At 41.1% G+C, this 21,521-nt stretch overlaps 1 protein-coding gene across 1 annotated transcript in view; it reads left to right on the forward strand.

Moving 5' to 3' along the window:
• Positions 1 to 21,521, forward strand: part of LOC124545810 (odorant receptor 2a-like) — a 59,182-nt gene that overhangs the window by 21,956 nt on the left and 15,705 nt on the right. The window contains exon 3 of the mRNA XM_047124756.1: positions 17,146 to 17,247. Within this exon, the coding sequence (XP_046980712.1) occupies positions 17,146 to 17,247 (102 nt within the window). The remainder of the gene's footprint in view (positions 1 to 17,145; positions 17,248 to 21,521) is intronic.

Raw genomic sequence — 21,521 nt, forward strand, 5'->3', positions numbered from 1 at the left:
CGGCCAACACCGCGGTTCCTGGTGTGTCCGCTGTGCCGTGCGTGTGATCATTGCTTGTACAGCCCTCTCGCAGTGTCCGGAGCAAGTATGGTGGGTCTGACACACCGGTGTCATTGTGTTCTTTTTTCCATTTCCAGGAGTGTATTTGATGCTGACTGCTGAGATATTCTGAAATTAGTATCCTGTCACCCTTGCTGAGCAAATATATCTTGCAACCTTTCTAAACGTTCATTGTAGGACGTATCGTCATAGATATATATAATACAATAAATATCTATAATAGTAACTTTGCACTATAACCTTCAATAAGCAATACTAATTGTGGGACCTTTCCTGGGATGAGGTGCTATCTACATTTAATTTAACATTGCAATTTTCTTTCTTCACACTGAAATTCATGGCATTAGTTTTCCTTATGTTCAATGTTACTTTATTGCTTACTGACCAATCGTAAACTTCCTTGAGAGCATCATTTGATTTCTCCGCAAGGAGTTCTCTCGTTTTCTCAGTGGCTATAACAATGTTGTCTCCAGCGAAGAGAATTTTTTCACCGTGAGTAACACTACTGGGAAAGTCATTGATGTATATCAGAAATAGTATTGCTCGTAATATGCTACGCTGTGTAATTCCTATATTAATGTATTTTGGTTATGATAAGAGTTTTAGTAAATGTCTTGATCTATTTGAAGTATGTGTTATCTCTACACTTTGTACCCTATCAGCTAGGTATGATCAAAACCATTCATTAGCTACGTCTCTTTCTTCCTAATACTTCTTATTTGTTTAATAGAATCTTGCGATCAACTGCATCAAAGGCCTTAGAAAGATCCAAAAATATGCCTGTGACACACTCATCTTTGGCAAGAGCATCAACTACAACCTTTGTGAATTCCACTATGGCTGATTGCATGTTTTTGCCACTTCGGAAACCAAACTGTGATTCGCTTAACAAGATTGTATTTATTCGGGTTATTCATTAATCTGTCCTTCATAATTACTTCTATTATTTTTGAGAATGGTGACAGCAGGAAAATGGGCCGGTAATTTTCTATGTCTTCTGCATTACCTTTCTTAAGCCAAGTTACAACTCTTGCCTGTTTTAACTGCTTTGGTAATGTTCTCGATGTGAAGGATTCATTTACTATACTTCTTAAGGGGCCTTGTATAAGCTCTATGCATTGTTTCAGTACACACATTGGTAATTCATCTAAGCCAACTGACTTTTTAATTTTTAGGTTTAGAATAGTTTTATTGACTTCGTTCTCTGTGCTTGGAAGTGACATCATTGTGGATAGTGCAACATTATTTACTGGTGTTACATTATTTGTTTAGGGAAATTTTTGCTGTAACTTCTCTACAGTGCTTGAAAAATGCACATTTATATAGTTTGCAAAGTGTTGTGAATCATTTATTACCTTATCCCCCTTCCTTAGCAGTATGTTATTCTCGGTTTGTTTGCCTCTCCTCGTTTCCTCTTTTATAACATCGCAGACTGCTTTGCTTTTGTTCTCTGCACTACATATTCTTTTGTCATTAAATAACTTTATTGCAGCAATCAACATCTTCCTATAGATCTTCATATTCACATTGGTTTCCTTATACACTTCATCCGAGCTTTGTTTTGCTAGTTCCTTTGAAAAGTCTTTTATTTTGATTTCTGATAGATGTCGTTTCTAGGGTTGTAGTTTGGGAAATGATTCGCTGCCAGATTTTCCTGTTGTTGTTTGACAGAGATGGTCTGATAGTCCGAGATCTTTTACAGCCACATGATATTTTTCCCTGTCCATATTTGTGGCCACATGGTCAATTACTGATGCAGTCATTGTAGTAACCCTTGTTGCACTATTGACCAACAGGGACATGACAAATTCAAGGATATTTATGAGGGTACTGCTGGATTCATTTATGATATTAGTGTTGATCTTAATGTTCCCACACAGAATTATGTTGATCTTTATACTTGAGACTTTACCTAGAACTTCAGTTAATTTGTTGAAAAAAGTGCCCACACTACCATTGGGAGATCTATACACACATAAAATGATTAATTTCTTGGTGATATCAAGCCCTGTTAATTCAAAAGCTGATATTTCGAAGTGTTTGTCTTCACTTGCTGTATTGAGGTCGTATCTTGATTTGAACTGTGTTCCTTTTCTGAGATAAATGCATTGTCCTCCACTGCTTGAAGCAGTTTTGCAGTAAGAGTTTGCCATTTCATACGATGACAACACTAAATGTTCGATTTCTGTCTCTCTACACCAGTGCTCAGTAACACAAACTACTGTGCAGTTCAAAGATTTGATCTCAACTTCTAATGGTCGTAGTTTATTTTTTATTTATTACGTGTTTTGATGGAGTATTGTTAAGTCAGTGAAATGCTTCATGTTTGTCTTTCCAATTTTTCGTTTTTCTTTCTGACATCTTGTATGTGTGACACTTGGGGTGTTAAAATCTATCTTGTGAGTGATAGGTTCAGTAATATTTAAAGTGCTGGACATATTTTTGAGGCAGGGGAACCAGTTGTCTGGATTTATCCGAAAAAAGACTTACTTTTCCTACCTATGACAACAGGTATTTGACCTTTTGTGGCCGGAAATCCACCCCCTATACTTTCATGAATCAGCTGTACCAATCTTCCCTTCCCAGTCCTGTTTAGGTGTAGGCCTTGCCTATTGAAACCCCATCTGTTGATAGTCCCGACGGGCACCAGAAAAACATGAACAAAGTTGGCTGCCCTCAGAGCCATCCCTAAACCCACATTGATTCGCCTCACAGCTCCAGCAAGGCGCGGCTAATCAAGAGGGTGGAACAGCTCAGCAAAGTGTATGTTGCTGCCATGAGTCAGGGAAGCTGCCTTGTCCAGGTCACCACCTGTGTCATATGCCCCATCCCTGTCTAAACTGTTTCCCACCACACCCACTATCACTACATGGTCCTCTTTTGTAAAGTCCTCTATCACATGACTTAGCCCTGCATTTGACTTGAAGATACTGGTGACCTGGTACGCTGCCCCTAAACTTCCTTGTACCTGAGGGCCTAAATCTCGCCCATGGCCACTACCTAGCAGTAGCCTAGGCGTTTTGGGCTCGGTTGAAGTGTGCTGCACATTTTCTGCTCCCTGTTCTAACTTAGGCTCTTGTCCACTTAATTCTGGCAGTGGTAGATACCTGTTTTTCGAGTTGTTGATAAAACTGTTAGATCGCGTTCTCTTTCTTCCTATACTCCTACCAGCTGCCATTTCCCAACCACCCTCCTCCCCCCTATCTCCCTTGATCCTTATGAGTTCCTTCCTTGCTTCCTCCAACTGTGACTGAAGGGAACAGATTTACCTTTCCTGTTCCCCAATCAAAATGTTCCTAATGCAGACTCCGCAGTTACAGAAGAGTGTCTCTTCTGTTCTCCCAATATTCTCCTCACTGCATCCCCCCCCCACCCCCCAGTGAAAACATTTGCTACAAGATTGAAAACAAATCCCTCTACTCACTACCATATCACAGCTCCCACATTTCTCACTCACGGTCAGTTTCGAAATGATAATTAAGTTTAAAGAATGTTTTAAATTTGTCAAGGGCACGAGATTGGCTGCATGTAAACAAAACACGACACAAGGGTTTTATGTGCCGTTGTTGTTTTTGTATTGATCTAGGGATACAATGAGAGAATAATGAATTATTAATTACTTTGCTTTTAGAGAATTTACGTATCAAACTTGTTTGGTCAGGTTTTTAAACGTTTATTGCTTGGAAAATTTAGGCCTGTATCGCATCTATCTAACTAGTAAACAATACGAAATATGTTAGTTAAATACGATTTAGAAAGCTTCAATTACCCTTTTATTGCGACAGTAGACCCTGATGAAACTAGTAGCTGTCTTTTTTAATGAATTTTGTACTATCAAGAAAAGTTGAATAGATTTTTTTTTGTGGTTATGTCACGCAAAATTTCAGGTTAAGACTAGATTTTCGTGACTTCAGATAACACGAAGTTTTTTCAAGAACAAACTCTGCTGGGTCTCTAATACTAAATTGTGAGACAAGTATACGAAACAAATAAAATTTAAATTTGACACTTTTTCCTCTTATATAATTTCTTTTAGCGGACGAAGAAAATACCTGTGATCTCACTCAGCAGCCATCTTTAAACTCCTAGTACATATGAGGACCAATTGAAAGTAAAATGTCACACACTGAGCTATGAAGTACAATAGTAGGGATATTTACAGATTAGGTACTATCTCGGAGGGTTGTCATAGCATGAAAAAACAACTTGACGCAAAACCCAACAGAAGTCGACATATTAAGATAAAATAGCATGCAAAGTGAACGCTAAAAATATTCACAATTAGCTTGTGGCCTAGGATATACATCAAATCGAAATAAAAGAATATGATTTGGTTTCCTTTATACCACTTAACAGGACGGCATTACCACAGTGAAACAAACGAACAACGATCTCAAATCCTACTGAAGCAAGGTGAGTCCTCTGAGTTCTCAGCCGACAATGTCATACAGTTTTATTAGGAGTGTAAGTAACTATCTAAATAGTAAGACGTAGCAAGTTGTGTCGCGATAGGGAACGTGGGCATGGAAAAAATTGTATGCCTCAGCTAAGCAATCAGTGAGTTATAACAACGTTAAAAAAGTACATTATTACTAAAATTATTAAACAGCAAAATTATAGGAGAAGAAAAATTATATTGTCGGAAACATAATGGTCAAACATGAGGGCTTAGATAATGTAGGGGCATATAAACAAAAGTAACACCTCTCATCCAAAGTCTTCCTCCAACATTGTTAATTATTTTTATTTTATATTTAAGCAGTAGCTGGGTTCGAAACATACTCAGAGGCGCTACACCTATACCATGGGATTAGCCCACCGGTATGGATGCTTTCTACATGTAATCACATTCGCTAACTCAAGATAATTACATGTGGCTGAGCGATTCCACACAGGTGAGCGAACAGTACATTATCCTATGGAGTGCTAGTCGCATGGAGCCGTTGAACTCCTGCATGACATTGAGTATGGCCCTACTGAACCCATCAATTCTAGATTCGCGTAGCATTCGTGGTATCCTGAGCAATGCCAGCAACGATATCGTGGTACGATAATCCATTGTCCCGATAGGTCACGATCCTGCCATCATCAGGCTGGGAGACGCATTCCTTCTTACACCAGCCAATACTGTCTAATGGTTTATGATTGAGAAATCCTCTGCATCGTATTTCTTGGTATACAGAATGCAGATGACTTTACTCTTACCGGCTTTGTGCGACTGCGCTGAATGCTAATCATTTGCGCAGCCAAGCCTATACTACATCTTACACCAGTTTGAGATATGTTCCATGCCGTCATCATGGAGTTGCTGTTTTAATAGTAATAGTGGTAGTTGTAGTAGTTTTATTCGTCTTTACATCTCTTTTACAATGGTAGTTTCTTGGTATTACAATTTAAGAACAACAAAAATGTTAGGTAACAGAAACTAAAGTAATTCACACATACAGACATCTAGAGACATAAACGCCTAGTGGATAAGGGTGTGGCAGATATTCGGCTATGGCCTTACATTAGCAACCATCCCATTATTTGCTTGAAGTAATTTAGGGAAACCACGGAAGACCTAGATCAGCGTGGCTGGCTGAATATTGGAGCCTCCACTGTCCTGAAAGCAAAACCACCCTGTTTAAAACAGTGCTACCTGATTTGGTTGTACCTAGTGTACAATACTAGCTTAACAATGAAACAGGTTAATGTAACAGGGCATAAATTCTGATGACATTCTGTTTACAAGAATTTTTATGTGTTCACACCAAGTAAGAATCAATATTCATTCACAGACATTTTGCATTTGCTTTATAGGTGCTATCTACATCTAATTTAACAGTGTCGCTTACGCTCACCAAACTATTTTCTAAGTTACCTCTCTTTAGCAGAGATACAGCTCTTGCCCGTTTTAAATGCTCTGGAAATTTCCCTGGTGTGAAGGATTCATTAGTTATGTTTGCTAAGGGAGCTTGTATACTCTCTATGCATTCTTACTTTACACACAAGGATACTTTATTTTGTGCTACAGAAGTTCTATTTTTTAGTTTTTGCACAGTTTCACTGAATTCCTACTCTTAGGTAGGTAATAACATCATTAAACTTAGTGCTTAATTATGTGGGGGTGTTATGTTTGACTTTTGGGAATTTTTGCTCTAATATCTCTACAGCAATTGAAAAAGGCTCATTACATATTTTGCTAGATGGTGTGGGTCGTTTATTACTTCTTCCCCCTCCGTCATACATACATTATTATGTCTTTGTTTGTGGGTCCCAATTTCCTTTCTCATGATATCCTGGACTGCTGGGCTTCTATGTTCTGCTTTGCAAATTATTTTGTAATTAAATGATTCTATTGTAGAAATCAGCACCCTTCCTACAAAAAGTTTTGTCCCTATGACAGAATTTTAAGAATTCCAGCTCATTGTGACATTTACATGAAACTGAGCCACCTAAAGATCAGGGTGGACTTATTGAAACCTGTTGTTATCCACATGTTTTGTGAGACATTGATGTTTATGTGGATACTAGGGGAAATGCTTTTTCGAAGTTCAGTTTAAATAAAGTTGAAAATGTAGTCAATTTCACATTTACATTGGTTTCTCTGTACACCTCATGCCACTTTTATTTTGCTAGTCCTTTGGAAAAATCTTGTATTTTGATTTCTGATAAAGGTATTTTGTAAGTTTGCAGTTTAGGAAAGTTGTCCTTGCTAGATTTCAGTGTTATTATTCAAAAGAACTGTTCTGACAGTTCTAGAGTTTCTACAGCTACATCACACTTTCTCCTGTCCATGTTTGTGGTTTTGTTGATATTTACTAATACAGTTACTGTAGTAAACCTTATTGCACTACTGACCATCACGAACATGCCAAATCTCTGAAGAATATTTAGGATGGTTTTATTAGTTTCATTTATGATATTTGTGTTTATGCCACCTCAGAAAATTATTTTGACTTTCTTACTTCAGACTTCATCTAGAAATTCTGTTAATTATTGAAACAAGTGTCCAAACAATCACTGGAAGATCGATACATACAACAAATTATTGATTTCTTAGTGTTATCAAGCCCTGTTTGTTCAACAGGTGATACTTCAAAGTGTTTGTATTCAATTAATACACTAATATCGTCTCTTGATTTGAACTGTTTCTTCAATAAGTACCTCGCCCTCTGGTCTTTGAATTAGTCCTACAGTATGAGGCTACTCTTTCATTGAAAGATAACTATGTGTTTGATTTCTGCGTCTCTACATCAATGCTTAGTGACACAAACAGTTCAAAGTTTGGAGCTCGTTTTCAAGTTGTTGAAGATTTTATTGATGGCCAGTGTTGGTGAAGTATTGTTAAGTATATGAGATGTCCGTGCTACTTTCTTCAGTGGTTCCTATTTGTTGTGAAATATTGTGTCTGTCATTTGGCGTGTTAGATTCCGTCTTGTGAATGACTGTTTCAGAATTTTTTAAACTGCTAGAAGTACTCTTTATGCACAGGGGATGTTTGGTCTGGATTTATCCTACTGTGACAAGAGATATTTGATCATGTGTGGCCCGAGATCCACCCCCAATACTTTCATGATTCAGATTTACCAATATTCCCTTCCCAGATCTGGTTAGGTGTAAGCGAAGCCTAGTGAAACCACATCTATTGACAGTACAGACGGGCACCAGAGCAACATGAGCAAAGTCGGAAAGCTATGTTGTCCAGGTCACCATCTACCTCATACCTGCATCCACATAACTGCTCTGCAGTTCACTGTTAACTGCCCTGCAGAAGGTTCTTCGAACCACCTTCTGTCTACATCTCAACTGTTCCGCTCTCGAACCGCCTGCAGGGCAGTCAAACAGTTAAATTTTTCGGTGCAAGCTCTGATTTCTCTTACATTATTATGATGATCCTGTCTCCCTCTGTAGATGTGGACCAACTTTCACACTATAAGGACGAACATGGTGACTGAAATTTCGTGAGATGATTATGCCACAGCGGAAAACGCCTTTCTTTTAATGACTGCCACCCGAATTCGTGTATCATATCCGTGATATTCTCTCTCGTGTTTCGTGTCAGTACAAAACGAGCAGCCCTTGTTTGAACTTTTTAGACGTCCTTCGCTAATTCTGATGTGGATTCTACACCGCACAGGTGCACAGAAATAGTCCAGAAAATGACGGACGACCGTTATGTAAGCAGTCTCTTTGGTAGACCTACTGCATTTTCAAAATTTTCTGCCAATGAATCGCAGTCTTTTGTTTGCTTGCCCCACAGCATTAATTTAGGTTATTCTTAGTTGTAATCCCTATTCATGCAGCTGAATTAAAAACCCTTAGACCCTTTTGAATGTTTCGTGTAACCAAAATTTAACGTATTCCTTTTTGTATTCACGTGGATGATTTCAGACTGTTCATTAGTTACCGTCAATTGCCACTCTTACTATCATGCTCACATGCTGCCTACAGAAATCTGCAATTGGGTTAGATCATCTTTGTTTTTTTTTACTCATCATTCTTCTGACTTTTTTGATATGGTCCGCTACGAATTCCTCTCCTGTGCCAACCTCAGAGTAGCAGTTGCAAACTACGACCTCAATCATTTACTGGATGTATTCCAGTCTCTTCCTTCCTCTACAGTTTTTGCCCTCTACAGCTCCCTCTAGTACCAAGGAAGTCACTCCCTGATGTCTTAACAGACGTCCCATCGTCCTGTCTCTTCTCCTTGTCAGAGTTTTCCATACATTACTTTACTCTCCGATTCTGCGCAGAGCCTCCTAATTTATTACCGTACCATTCCACCCAGTATTCAACATTCCTCTGTAACATCATATCTCAGTCCGCTTGCTTAGCTGAGTGGTAATGTGCATGCCTGCCGGCCGAAATGGCCGAGCGGTTCTAGGCGCTACAGTCTGGAGCCGCGCGATCGCTACGGTCGCAGGTTCGAATCCTGCCTCGGGCATGGATGTGTGTGATGTCCTTAGGTTAGTTAGGTTTAAGTAGTTCTAAGTTCTACGGGACTGATGGCCACAGTAGTTAAGTCCCACAGTGCTCAGAGCCATTTGAACCATTTTTTGTGCGTGCCTATCGTGCAGTGGGTCCGGGTTCTATTCCTGGCAGGGTCGAGATTTTCTACACCTGTGGACTGGGAGTTGTGTTACCATCATCACCGACGTACAAGTCGCCCAATGTGGCGTCACCCGAAATAAGACTTGCACCCGGCGGCCGAATTTCCCCGAACGTGGCCTCCAGGCAAACAATGCCACACGATCATTTCACTTTTTACCACATCTCAAATGCAGTCGATGTTTCACTACCATACAGTGCTGTGCTCCAGACTCACATTCTCAGACATTTGTTACTCAAATTAAGGTCTACGTTTGATACTAGTATACTTCTCTTGACCAGGAATGCCCTTTTTGACAGTGCAAGTCTGCTTTTGATGTCCTCTGTGCGTCGTCCGTCTTCGGTTACTTAGCTGACTAGGTAGAAGAATCCCTTAACTTCGTCTACTTCATGATCACCTATTCTGATATTGAGCTTCTCGCTGTTCTCATATCTGCTATTTCTCATTACTTTCGTCTTTCTTCGACTTACTCTCCGTCCATATTCTGTATTCATTCGACTTTTCATTTGATTGAGAAGATCCTGTAATTCTTTCCCACTTTCACTGAGGGCAGCAATGTCATCAGTGAATCTCTTCATTGAAATTCTTTCATCCTTAATTTTAATCCCACTTTTGAATCTTCTTTCATTTCCGTTATTCCTTCTTCGATGTACAGGTTCAACAGTAAGGGCGAAAGACTGCATCTCTGTCTTGCCTCTTCTTAACCTGAGCACTTCATTCTTAGTCGTCCACTCTTATTATTACCTCTTGGCTCTTGTGCATGTTGTATATCTCCCTACAACTTACCCATATTTTCCTCATAATTTCGAACATCTTGTACCAGTTTACGTTGTCGAACGCTCTTCCAGGTACACAAATCCTATAAACGTGTCTTGATTTTCCTTTAGTCTTGGTTCCATTATCAACTGCAACGTCAGAATTGCCTCTCTTGTGCATTTACTTTCCTAAAGCCAAACTGATAGTCATCTAGCACATCCTCAAATTTTCTACCATTCTTTTGTATATTATTCTTGTTAGCAACTTGGATGAGTGAACCGTTAAGCTGATTGTGCGATAATTCTCGTACTTGTCAGCTCTTGCAGTTTTCGGAATTGTGTGGACAATATTTTTCCGAAAGTCAGATGGATTGTCGCCAGACTCATACATTCTACACACCAACGTGAATATCCGTATTGTTTACACTTCCACCAATGATTTGAGAAATTCTGATGGAAAGTTAGCTATCCCTTCTGCCTTATTTAAGTCCTCCAAAGCTCTCTTAAATTTTGATACAAATACCGGATCACCATGTGTTCTAAATCGACTCCTGTTTCCTCTTCTATCACATCAGACAAATCTTCCCCTTCATAGTGGCTTTCAATGTATTATTTCCACCCGTCCACTCTCTCCTCTACATTTGGCAGTGGAATTCTCATTGCACTCTTACTGTTACCACCCTTACTTTTAATGTCACCGAAGGTTGTTTTGTCTTTCCTGTATATTGAGCCTGTCCTTCTGACTATCATTTCTTTTTTGATTTTTTCAAATTTTTCATGTACCAGTTTCGTCTTAGCATCCCGGCACTTCGTGTTTATTTCATTCCTCTGCGACTTGTATTTCTGTATTCCTGTTTCCATGAGCATTTTTGTACTTCCTCCTTTCATCGATCAATTGAAGTATTTCTTCTGTTACCCATGGTTTCTTCGCAGTTATCTTATGTGTACCTTTGTTTTCTTTCGAACGTCAGCGATGACCCTTTTTAAAGAAGTTCATTCCTCTTCAACTATACTGCCTACTATTTCTTATTGCTGTATCTACAGCCTAAGATATCTTAAAGCGTAACTCGTCATTTCTTAGTACTGCCGTATTGCACTTCTTTACGGCTAGATTCTTCCTGACTAATAGTTTAAACTTCACCCTACTGTTTATCACTACTATATTGTGATCTGAGTCTATATCTGTTCCTGGGTACGCCTTACAATACAGTATCCATTTTCGGAGTTTCTGTCTGACCATGATGTAATATAACTGAAATCTTCTCGTATCACGCTGCCTTTTCGGAATATACGTCCTCCTCTTGCAATTCTTGAACAGAATATAGGCTATTACTAGCTGAAATTTGTTACAGAACTCAAATAGCCTTTCTCCTCTCTCAGTCCTTGTCCCAAGCCCTTACTCTCCTCTAACCTTTTCTTGTACTCCTTCCCCTACAATTACATTGCAGTCCCCAATGACTATTTGATTTTCCTCGCCCTTTACGTTCTGTTTTTTTTTTTTTTTTCTTTTGTGTCATCAGTCTACTGACTGGTTTGATGCGGCCCGCCACGAGCCACGAATTCCTTTCCTGTGGTAACCTCTTCATCTCAGAGTAGCACTTGCAACCTACGTCCTCAATTATTTGCTTGACGTATTCCAATCTCTGCCTTCCTCTACAGTTTTTGCCCTCTACAGCTCCCTCTAGTACCATGGAAGTCATTCCCTCATGTCTTAGCAGATGTCCTATCATCCTGTCCCGTCTCCTTATCAGTGTTTTCCACATATTCCTCTCCTTTCCGATTCTGCGTAGAACCTCCTCATTCCTTACCTTATCAGTCCACCTAATTTTCAACATTCGTCTATAGCACCACATCTCAAATGCTTCGATTCTCTTCTGTTCCGGTTTTCCCACAGTCCATGTTTCACTACCATACAATGCTGTACTCCAGACGTACATCCTCAGAAATTTCTTCCTCAAATATGAGGCCGGTATTTGATATTAGTAGACTTCTCTTGGCCAGAAATGCCTTTTTTGCCATAGCGAGTCTGCTTTTGATGTCCTCCTTGCCCCGTCCGTCATTGGTTATTTTACTGCCTAGGTAGCAGAATTCCTTATCTTCATTGACTTCGTGACCATCAATCCTGATGTTAAGTTTCTCGCTGTTCTCATTTCTACTACTTTTCATTACCTTCGTCTTTCTCCGATTTACTCTCAAACCATACTGTGTACTCATCAGACTGTTCATTCCGTTCAGCAGATCATTTAATTCTTCTTCACTTTCACTCAGGATAGCAATGTCATCAGCGAATCGTATCATTGATATCCTTTCACCTTATATTGTAATTCCACTCCTGAACCTTTCTTTTATTTCCATCATTGCTTCACCGATGTACAGATTGAAGAGTAGGGGCGAAGGGCTACAGCCTTGTCTTACACCCTTCTTAATACGAGCACTTCGTTCTTGATCGTCCACTCTTATTATTCCCTCTTGGTTGCTGTACATATTGTATATGACCCGTCTCTCCCTATAGCTTACCCCTACTTTTTTCAGAATCTCGAACAGCTTGCACCATTTTATATTGTCGAACGCTTTCTCCAGGTCGACAAATCCTATGAAAGTGTCTTGATTTTTCTTTAGCCTTGCTTCCATTATTAGCCGTAACGTCAGAATTGCCTCTCTCGTCCCTTTACTTTTCCTAAAGCCAAACTGATCGTCACCTAGCGTATTCTCAATTTTCTTTTCCATTCTTCTGTATATTATTCTTGTAAGCAGCTTCGATGCATGAGCTGTTAAGCTGATTGTTCGATAATTCTCGCACTTGTCAGCTCTTGCCGTCTTCGGAATTGTGTGGATGATGCTTTTCCGAAAGTCAGATGGTACATCAACTTCTGTGATGGCCCTTTTTAGAGATGTCCATTCCCCTTCAACTGTACTGCCTACTGCGCTATTCCTTATTGCTGTACCTATAGCGTTAGAGAACTTCAAACGTATCTCGTCATTCCTTAGTACTTCCGTATCCCACTTCTTTGCGTATTGATTCTTCCTGACTAATGTCTTGAACCTCAGCCTACTCTTCATCCCTACTATATTGTGATCTGAGTCTATATCTGCTCCTGGGTACGCCTTACAATCCAGTATCTGATTTCGGAATCTCTTTCTGACCGTGATATAATCTAATTGAAATGTTCCCGTATCTCGCGGCCTTTTCCAAGTGTACCTCCTCCTCTTGTGATTCTTGAACAGGGTATTCGCTATTACTAGCTGAAACTTGTTACATAACTCAATTAGTCTTTCTCCTCTTTCATTCCTTGTCCCAAGCCCATATTCTCCTGTAACCTTTTCTTCTACTCCTTCCCCTACAACTGCATTCCAGTCGCCCATGACTATTAGATTTTCGTCCCCCTTTACATACTGCATTACCCTTTCAATATCCTCATACATTTTCTCTATCTGTTCATCTTCAGCTTGCGACGTCGGCATGTATACCTGAACTATCGTTGTCGGTGTTGGTCTGCTGTCGATTCTGATTAGAGCAACCCGGTCACTGAACGGTTCACAGTAACACACCCTCTGCCCTACTTTCCTATTCATAACGAATCCTACACCTGTTATACCATTTTCTGCTGCTGTTGATATTACCCGTTACTCATCTGACCAGAAATCCTTGTCTTCCTTCCACTTCACTTCACTGACCCCTACTATATCTAGATTGAGCCTTTGCATTTCCCTTTTCAGATTTTCTAGTTTCCCTACCACGTTCAAGCTTCTGACATTCCACGCCCCGACTCGTAGAACGTTATCATTTCGTAGATTATTCAATCTTTTTCTCATGGTAACCTCCCCCTTGGCAGTCCCCTCCCGGAGAACCGAATGGGGGACTATTCTGGAATCTTTTGCCAATGGAGAGATCATCATGACACTTCTTCAGTTATGGGCCACATGTCCTGTGGATACACGTTGCGTGTCTTTAATGCAGTAGTTTCCATTGCCTTCTGCATCCTCGTGTCGTTGATCATTGCTGATTCTTCCGCCTTTAGGGGCAATTTCCCACCCCTAGGACAAGAGAACGCCCTGAACCTCTATCCGCTTCTCCGCCCTCTTTGACAAGGCCGTTGGCAGAATGAGGCTGACTTCTTATGCCGGAAGTCTTCGGCCGCCAATGCTGATTATTTATCAAAGTTTAGGCAGTGGCAGGGATCGAACCCGGGACCGAGGACGTTTTGATTATGAATCATAGACGCTACCCTTTCAATATCCTTATATACTTTATGTACTTAGCTTTCGATGTCGGCTTGTATACCTGAACTATCGTTGTCGGTGTTGGTTTGCTGTCGATTCTGACAAGAACAACCCTATCACTGAACTCTTCACAGAAACACTCTCTGCCCTACCTTCCAATTCATAACGAATCCTACTCCCGTTATGCCATTTTCTGCTGCTGTTGATATTACCCTATACCCATCAGACCAGCAATCCTATGCTTCTTTCCGTTTCACTTCACTGACCCCTACTATATCTTGACTGAGCCTTTGAATTTACCTTTTCAGATTTTCTAGTTTCCTTGCCACGTTTAAGCTTCTGTCATTCCACACCCCGACTCGTAGAACGTTATCCATTCGTTGATTATTCATTTTGAGTGAAAATCACGAATCCAATTATGCAACTGACACAATAATCTATAGGCACACCGTTTAATTAGAAGTCTCTCATGAGGAACTTCTTCAAATCCTTCTGGAAATTTAGGATTTTGAAATCATTTTGACGTCCCTTGTCGACAGCACTCATTTCTTCGTCAAAGTAAATATGTAGTTAGCTGTGTTTCGGAAGACAGATTTTTCCTGAATCTATGTTGGTTGTTTGTCAATAAGTTGCTTTCTTTGAGGTAACTCATAATGTTAGATCACAGTATATGTCTGAAAATCGTATGCAGATTATCCTGTTTCATTTCTTGCGTATTGGTTAGAGTTGTGCCACTTCTCAGTCCTTGGGTACGTATATGTCGACGAGCGGGTGGTTGTATAAGATTACTTAGGATGGACGTAGTGTATCAGCATACTCTGAAAGGAACGTGTCTTGTTATACAGTCTATACTTGAGGCCTTGCCTGTATTAAGTCACGCTACCACTTGTAAGTAACTAATGTTGGCAGTTGTTCCGGATGCCCCATGCCTGTAATAACTGTTTACTGCCCAATCCACTATCACTACCTGCTCCTTCTTCGAAAAATCCTGACGCAAAAGCCCTAAGTCCTCTATCATTTTCCTTAGCCCTGCATTTGGAATGAAAATGCTAGTGACCTGGTACGCTGACCCTAAGAATTTCTGTAGCTGAGGGCCTACACCTCGCCCACGGCTGCTACGTAACACTGCTCATTCCTAGGCAACGTGAGCTCGGTTGAACTGTGCTGCAAATTCCCTGCTTCTAGTCGTACCAGAGACGCTTCTCCACTTAACTCTGGCTGTGATAGACACGTACTTTTCGTGTTGATACTAAACGTAGCACCGTGCTTTCTGTATCTCGTTATCTTCCATCCAGCTACCAATTCCAAAGCAACCTCCATCCCTCTCTCTCCCCAAATCACTTTCTTACTTGCGTCCTCCAACTGGGAATTTTTTTTTTCTAATCTTCAATCGAAATGTCCCTACTGAATGCTCTGTAGTTTCAAGACAGAGTTTTCCAGACGTTCTCCTCACTGCCCACTGCAACTCCCCCCCACCCCCCTCCATCGCCCCCACCCCCCTTGTAAAAGTATTTCCAACAATATTGGCAACAACCCGCTCTTCTTACTAACCTATATCAGCTCCCTCTTTGGCCATTCACGGTCAGTTTCGAATAAAGAGTTAAACTGAACTGTAAAGAGTATCTCAACTTCGTCGAGGTTCGAGGTTGGCTGTACGTAAACAAATACGACACTATGTGTTTTGCGCTGTTGCCGATGACTTTGGTACTGATTTAGAGATATGATAGGAGAATAGAAGTTACTTCTGTTATAGAGATTTCATGTTACCGAGATAGTTTGGTTAAGTTTATAAAGATTTATAACCCTGAAACGAGTTCGTTTGGGTGACCATTCTCTGCAGTAAGCACAGAAATATTTGTGTAGTAAGTAAAAAACGTCTTCTCTTGCTACACTGTATTTTATTTCTCCCAGACGACTTTCACCTCCCAACCGCTACCCACTCACTTGTTCATGAACCTCTCCAAAAAAACATTTAAACCAAACCTTAAATCAGCTGAACACCAACACCTCCAAACATTCCACACACACACACACACACACACACACACATAACAGAAATGAGCAGACATTAGTTTTCAGCAATACTTCGTTAAGGACGTAAACAAACCAAACAGTATTAGGATGACAACTGAAAGTAGTTACGCCTTGAAATCGCAGATTTTGTTCGTTCAAATATCTATACTTAGTGACATAATTCATCATAACAATAAGGGCAAACAAGATGAAATGTGGGAAGAAAAGTTTCGGAACATAAAACATCTTTATGTTTCGTAAATAGAGCTGTAGTGCGACTTTCAATATGTGACAAGATGAGAGGAAACGCAGATGCCAACTAAAAACGCGGAGAACTGTAAGTAATCACTTATTTGCATAAAAACCGAGACATTAACTGTTTTATAATCTGCAAATAACACATATCGAAACAAAGCTGTATCGTTCTAGATTCCTCTAATGATGCTTTAAAGTGAAAAAAGGCGAAAGTCGTCTGGGAAAAATAAAATACAGTGAGAAGGCCTGTTTTCCTTATAATATAAATATAACCCGGAATGTTTAGGCCTAGATCGTATGTATTTAAGTTGTAGACAATACGAAATGTGTTGAGAAACACGGCTTAGTAACGTTAAATTACCTTGTTATAGTGAGAATGTACACTACTGAAACTTATAGCGGCCTTGTTTTAACGACCTTCGTACTATTAAGAAAAATTGAACAGAATTTTCAATGTCCCACAGTATTTCGGCCTACTTCATGAGTGTCGGTGTTTAAGACAATACGAGTGTTTTTCAGATAAAACACAATAGGAACGCTAAACATTCACTCGTGTAAAAGAAAAAACAAAATGTATTTGAATTTAATACTACTTCTTCTTAAATAATTACGTTTTGCGTTGGTAACATACCCCTATATGTCACTACGCGTGTTATTGGATCCAGTACTGTACCAGTCGGTTGTTTCCACGCAGTTGTATGAGTAATAGGAAATTTAAATTAGGCAGTTTGTTATCGTTGTTTTCAGAGCAAGGACTTCACTGCCGTATTCAGATGTGTCGCTTTCATGCCCATCCCTTGCGGCCAGGTTTTACTCTACTGCTGGGCGGCTCACAACGTAACAGAACAGGTGAGCACAGTATGGTACTAAGTTAATACTATGAACTGGATTTGTGTGTCACTACACTAGTTCTCAGTGACACAGGCTGCCGTGCAGTTCAAGATTGGAGCTCAGCTTCAGTGTAATGTTTTACTGATTGCATGTCTTGGTGATGTATTGTTATGTATGTGAAATGTCCCACGTCACTTTTGCCAATGGTTTCTTTTTCTGTTTGAAATGCATTACGTGTCTATTGGTGTGTTGTAATCTATCTTTTCAGTGATGGCATCGAAATTTTTTAAACTGCTAGAGACACTCTTTTGGCATGGAGAACCTGTAGTCTGGATTCATTCTAAAAATACCTACTTCTCCTACCCGTGACAACAGGTATTTCACCATGTGTGGCCAGAGATCCACCCCCTGTACTTTCACGGATCAGCTGTTTCTGTTAACAATTCCATTTCCACAACGGACAGCTTTTACGTAGCGATGACGTAACCAAATCGTCATCGTTTTTTCTGATGTCATGGGCTGTACACGTCATGACTGGTGGACATTTGCAGGGAAAACCAAATGCTGAGTGGCTAACTGCGGTAGGAGTAGGCGATTGTTGTTGGTACTCGAGCAGTTGCACCCATCTAATGTAAGAATAAACCGTTAAGAAATACGTAGAAATTTATTCAATTGGATGATATCTGTTGTGACTGAAAATTCGCAACTTTTCACAAACACAACTTTTATTTATGTAAGTTTACAAGGTTGATGACTGAACAACAAAAGAAAAGTGACAATAACGATGTTAGCATAAAAGTCTCCTAATTTTCCACAAATATTTGTGGTAACACACACACATACTAGTAAAAGTCTAATTCAGGGACGAAGACGTAATCTTCAGTGGTCGAAGTCCACGTGGTCGGCATCCAGAGTGAACTGAGCTTGGAGGCTGGTTCTAGCCCCTAAATAGCTGTCTCCGGCCAATCAGGTTTTGGCTGGAGCCCCCCCCCCCCCCCCCCCCCCTTGCATGACGTAGTGTTCAGAATGTCTGTTTCCATTCTCTTGTATGTAAATAGCTGGTGTTTACAATGGTGCATTGGTACTCCTTGGATACAGACAACTGAGTCCTCTGTGGTGTATTAGAGGTTGCCGGCCCACAGGGGCTACCTTGGCTCCGGCATAACAATGTCATTTGGCACAAATTTTAATAAATGCTCTCTGTAGCTTCCTTGGAGCTAATTATGCATGACAAAAGAGGAAAAAGAAGGCCTGCAGTCTGGCCCTGAGTATTACGTGATAGTAGACTGACCGCTGAGTTATATGCTGTCAGCACACCGTACTCTGGCCGTTGGCGTTCCGATCTAAGAGCCCCTACATCTCACTCAGGTAGCTGGCATCTCGAGGCTAAGTGCACCATTCCAGTTCTCCCTCCAAAGAAATATCCCTATCGGTACCGGAAATAGATTCCGGGCCCCTAGCATGAGGGTCTGTCGCATTGACCGTTGGTCTGTGGAGGCGGACTTCACACATAGGAGGGTTGGAAAGTACTCAGAATCGATGCGCAGATGGTGACAATCATATCACCGACTGAATTTGGTTTCGCCTGGGCATAGGAGGCTTATGTATTGTAGTTCCTGTCCAATGAGAGGAAACTAAAAGTTCTGCTTCTTAAAGCAGGGTCAACATTCCACTGATACCTGCCCCTTCCCAAGACCTTGCTAAAGTCAATATGAGGTACACCATACCCTGCACTCGTTGCTCTCCACAACTTCTTCTAGAAAGAGCAGATAACGAGGACACCAGGCGCTACCGGATATCATTTACTTCATAATGAAAGCCCACAATTCTGTTTTTTGACAAACGGATATGTGTGCTCACACTATGTAACAGCGTCACGATTGTATTTAATAGTAATGATAACGACATATAAATGTGTCAGCTCATTTTAGGTTGACACGGCCTAGTAGGTATAGAATCTAGAATTGAGAATGGCCTAAGGCCGAAATTGCAATATTGAAATAAAGAAAGTGTTACAGTCACTGGCGTAAATATGATTTCTTTTATACCGCACCATGTGTCTTTAAGTGGCCTAACATACCTGCCACGCCGAAATGAAGAACTCTCACAAGGTTTGTAATATGAATGCCGTCGCGGCGATATCCACCAATATTCTCTACACAGCAAGTGACACAGCTAACATCATCAAGGCAGAGAGCCACGGAGAATCAGAAAGGGAAGTTCAGTGGCTTTCACTACTACAACATGGAGCAGAATGAAAAATTGCATAACGTACTGTGATTAACATGACAGCAAGAAATGTCGACGCGGGTGCCATCTCAGCACTTAAGAAAGGATTAAATTTCGCTTTTTCACCACGAAAACACATTTCGATGAGATATTGATACTGAACAAGCAGTTCGCAAGTTAACCAGTGAATTAAAAGATGAAATTGTTAGAAAAGCATTCTGTTAAAATCCAAGCCTCCAGCACCAAACATGACTAGAATGTGATGCCCTTCATGGTCTCCGAACGACGCTCACACCGTCGTCCTGCCAGCTGAAGAGGGAATTGCTGCCGTCCTAATGGAACCGGCTGACTATGACGCGTAAATACGACGGATGCTGGAACAAGATACGTAACAAAAACTGCCTCGGGACCCAACAACCGGAATAGTGAGAAACACCTCGGAGCTTCTCAAACGTTATCGTTGAAGAGAGTGTTATTAAAAACCTTCTCCCTCTGGCAGCCAGATCACCCACATTGTATTGTCTGCCGAAGACACGCAAGTAGGAAACATCTTTAAGGCCTACTGTGAGCACCATCGCATCGCCGACCTATGGACTTCCAAACACTTGGCCGGTCTCCTCTTGACTGACACTGGACATTGTGCGCACCTTATAAGAAATACGGAGGACTTCATTGATCGTACTAGATGTGTAATCCTCGGTGAAGGGGGATATAATGATCAGTTTTCATGGAGGTTCCCTCTTCACCTGTGTGTCCATCACAGACACTATTCACCTGCTGTCCCGACTCTTTATGAAACCATCGTGTATTTATTTAAACATACTCTGAAGCCATCGCGTTTTTTTTTACATAGTGGAGAATATTGCAACCAGGCGGACGGCGTGGCGATGGGGCGTAAATGTTTCACTTGTGAAGCAGTTCGATTACACAGCCTTGGGCACAGCTCCTGTAAAGTTGTTCTTATCGCTACCTCGGCAATAAATTGTATTTATCGCTACGTCAACGATATCTGCGTCAAATAGCGTCATGGACGTGAAATGCTGAAAGAGTTCCGGAAACACGTCAACAACATCCACGACCACTTAAAGTTCACGATGGAGGTAGAGAAGGACGCTTCCTTAGCGTTCCTGGGCGTCTTTGTCAGCCGTAATGCAATTGGGTGTCTTGGTTACGGCGTTTACCGCAAGCCCACCCACACGGATCGGTATCTGCACGCCGCCAGCAACCCCCACCCACCACACAAACGATCTGTTCTGGGGACCTAGGTACAGCGAGCTGAAACCGTCTCAGACGCCGAAAACTGCCGAAGGAAATGAGCCACTTACGTAAAGTCTACCAGGGAAACGGTTACTACAACAGACAAATTTCGCAATCAGTTTTGTCTAAGCCGCACCCACCACGTTGGCCGAGAGCGCTAACGAGCTGCTTCCTGGATTCGGGTAGGCGCGCCAGCCCCCCATCGAATGCGCCCGGCGGACTAGCAACGAGGGCTGGTGTGCCAGCCAGCCTGGATATCGTTTTTAGGCGGTTTTCCACATCATGATAGGTGAATACTGAGCTGGTCCCCACATTCCACCTAAGTTACAGGATTCGCAGACATTTGAAACACGCTCGCGCTATTCCATGACTTACACTAGACGCAGACAGCTGGGGTACATTGATTCTGTACTGGGGTTACAGGATGGCTACAGGAAGGGCATCAGGCCACCACTTAAAATTAACATGCCACGTCCGTTTCACTGTAACAGCAGGCTCCGCCAGTTGGGATTAATGCTTGGAAAGAGAGTTCCGTCTAAGCTGTGAAAACAGAAGACATTCGAAGAAAACACGAAGAAGGTTGCGTCTTTCCCGTTCTGTTGTTCAATAACAAGGAAGATTAGCCGGCTCCTGAAGAGAGATATAACTGATAGGACTACAGTCTTCAGGACCCCAGTGAAGATGAGGCAACTATTGAAGACAAAATAGGCCTGAGATCACTTCGAACAGAAAAAAAAAGTGTAGGGATGGGCAGTTGTCTGTCGGTCAGACTGACTGCACTATTGAGCAGCGCTGCATGGAACATG

The sequence above is a fragment of the Schistocerca americana genome, chromosome 8 (genome assembly GCF_021461395.2).
Source record: "Schistocerca americana isolate TAMUIC-IGC-003095 chromosome 8, iqSchAmer2.1, whole genome shotgun sequence".
Taxonomy (NCBI): domain Eukaryota; kingdom Metazoa; phylum Arthropoda; class Insecta; order Orthoptera; family Acrididae; genus Schistocerca; species Schistocerca americana.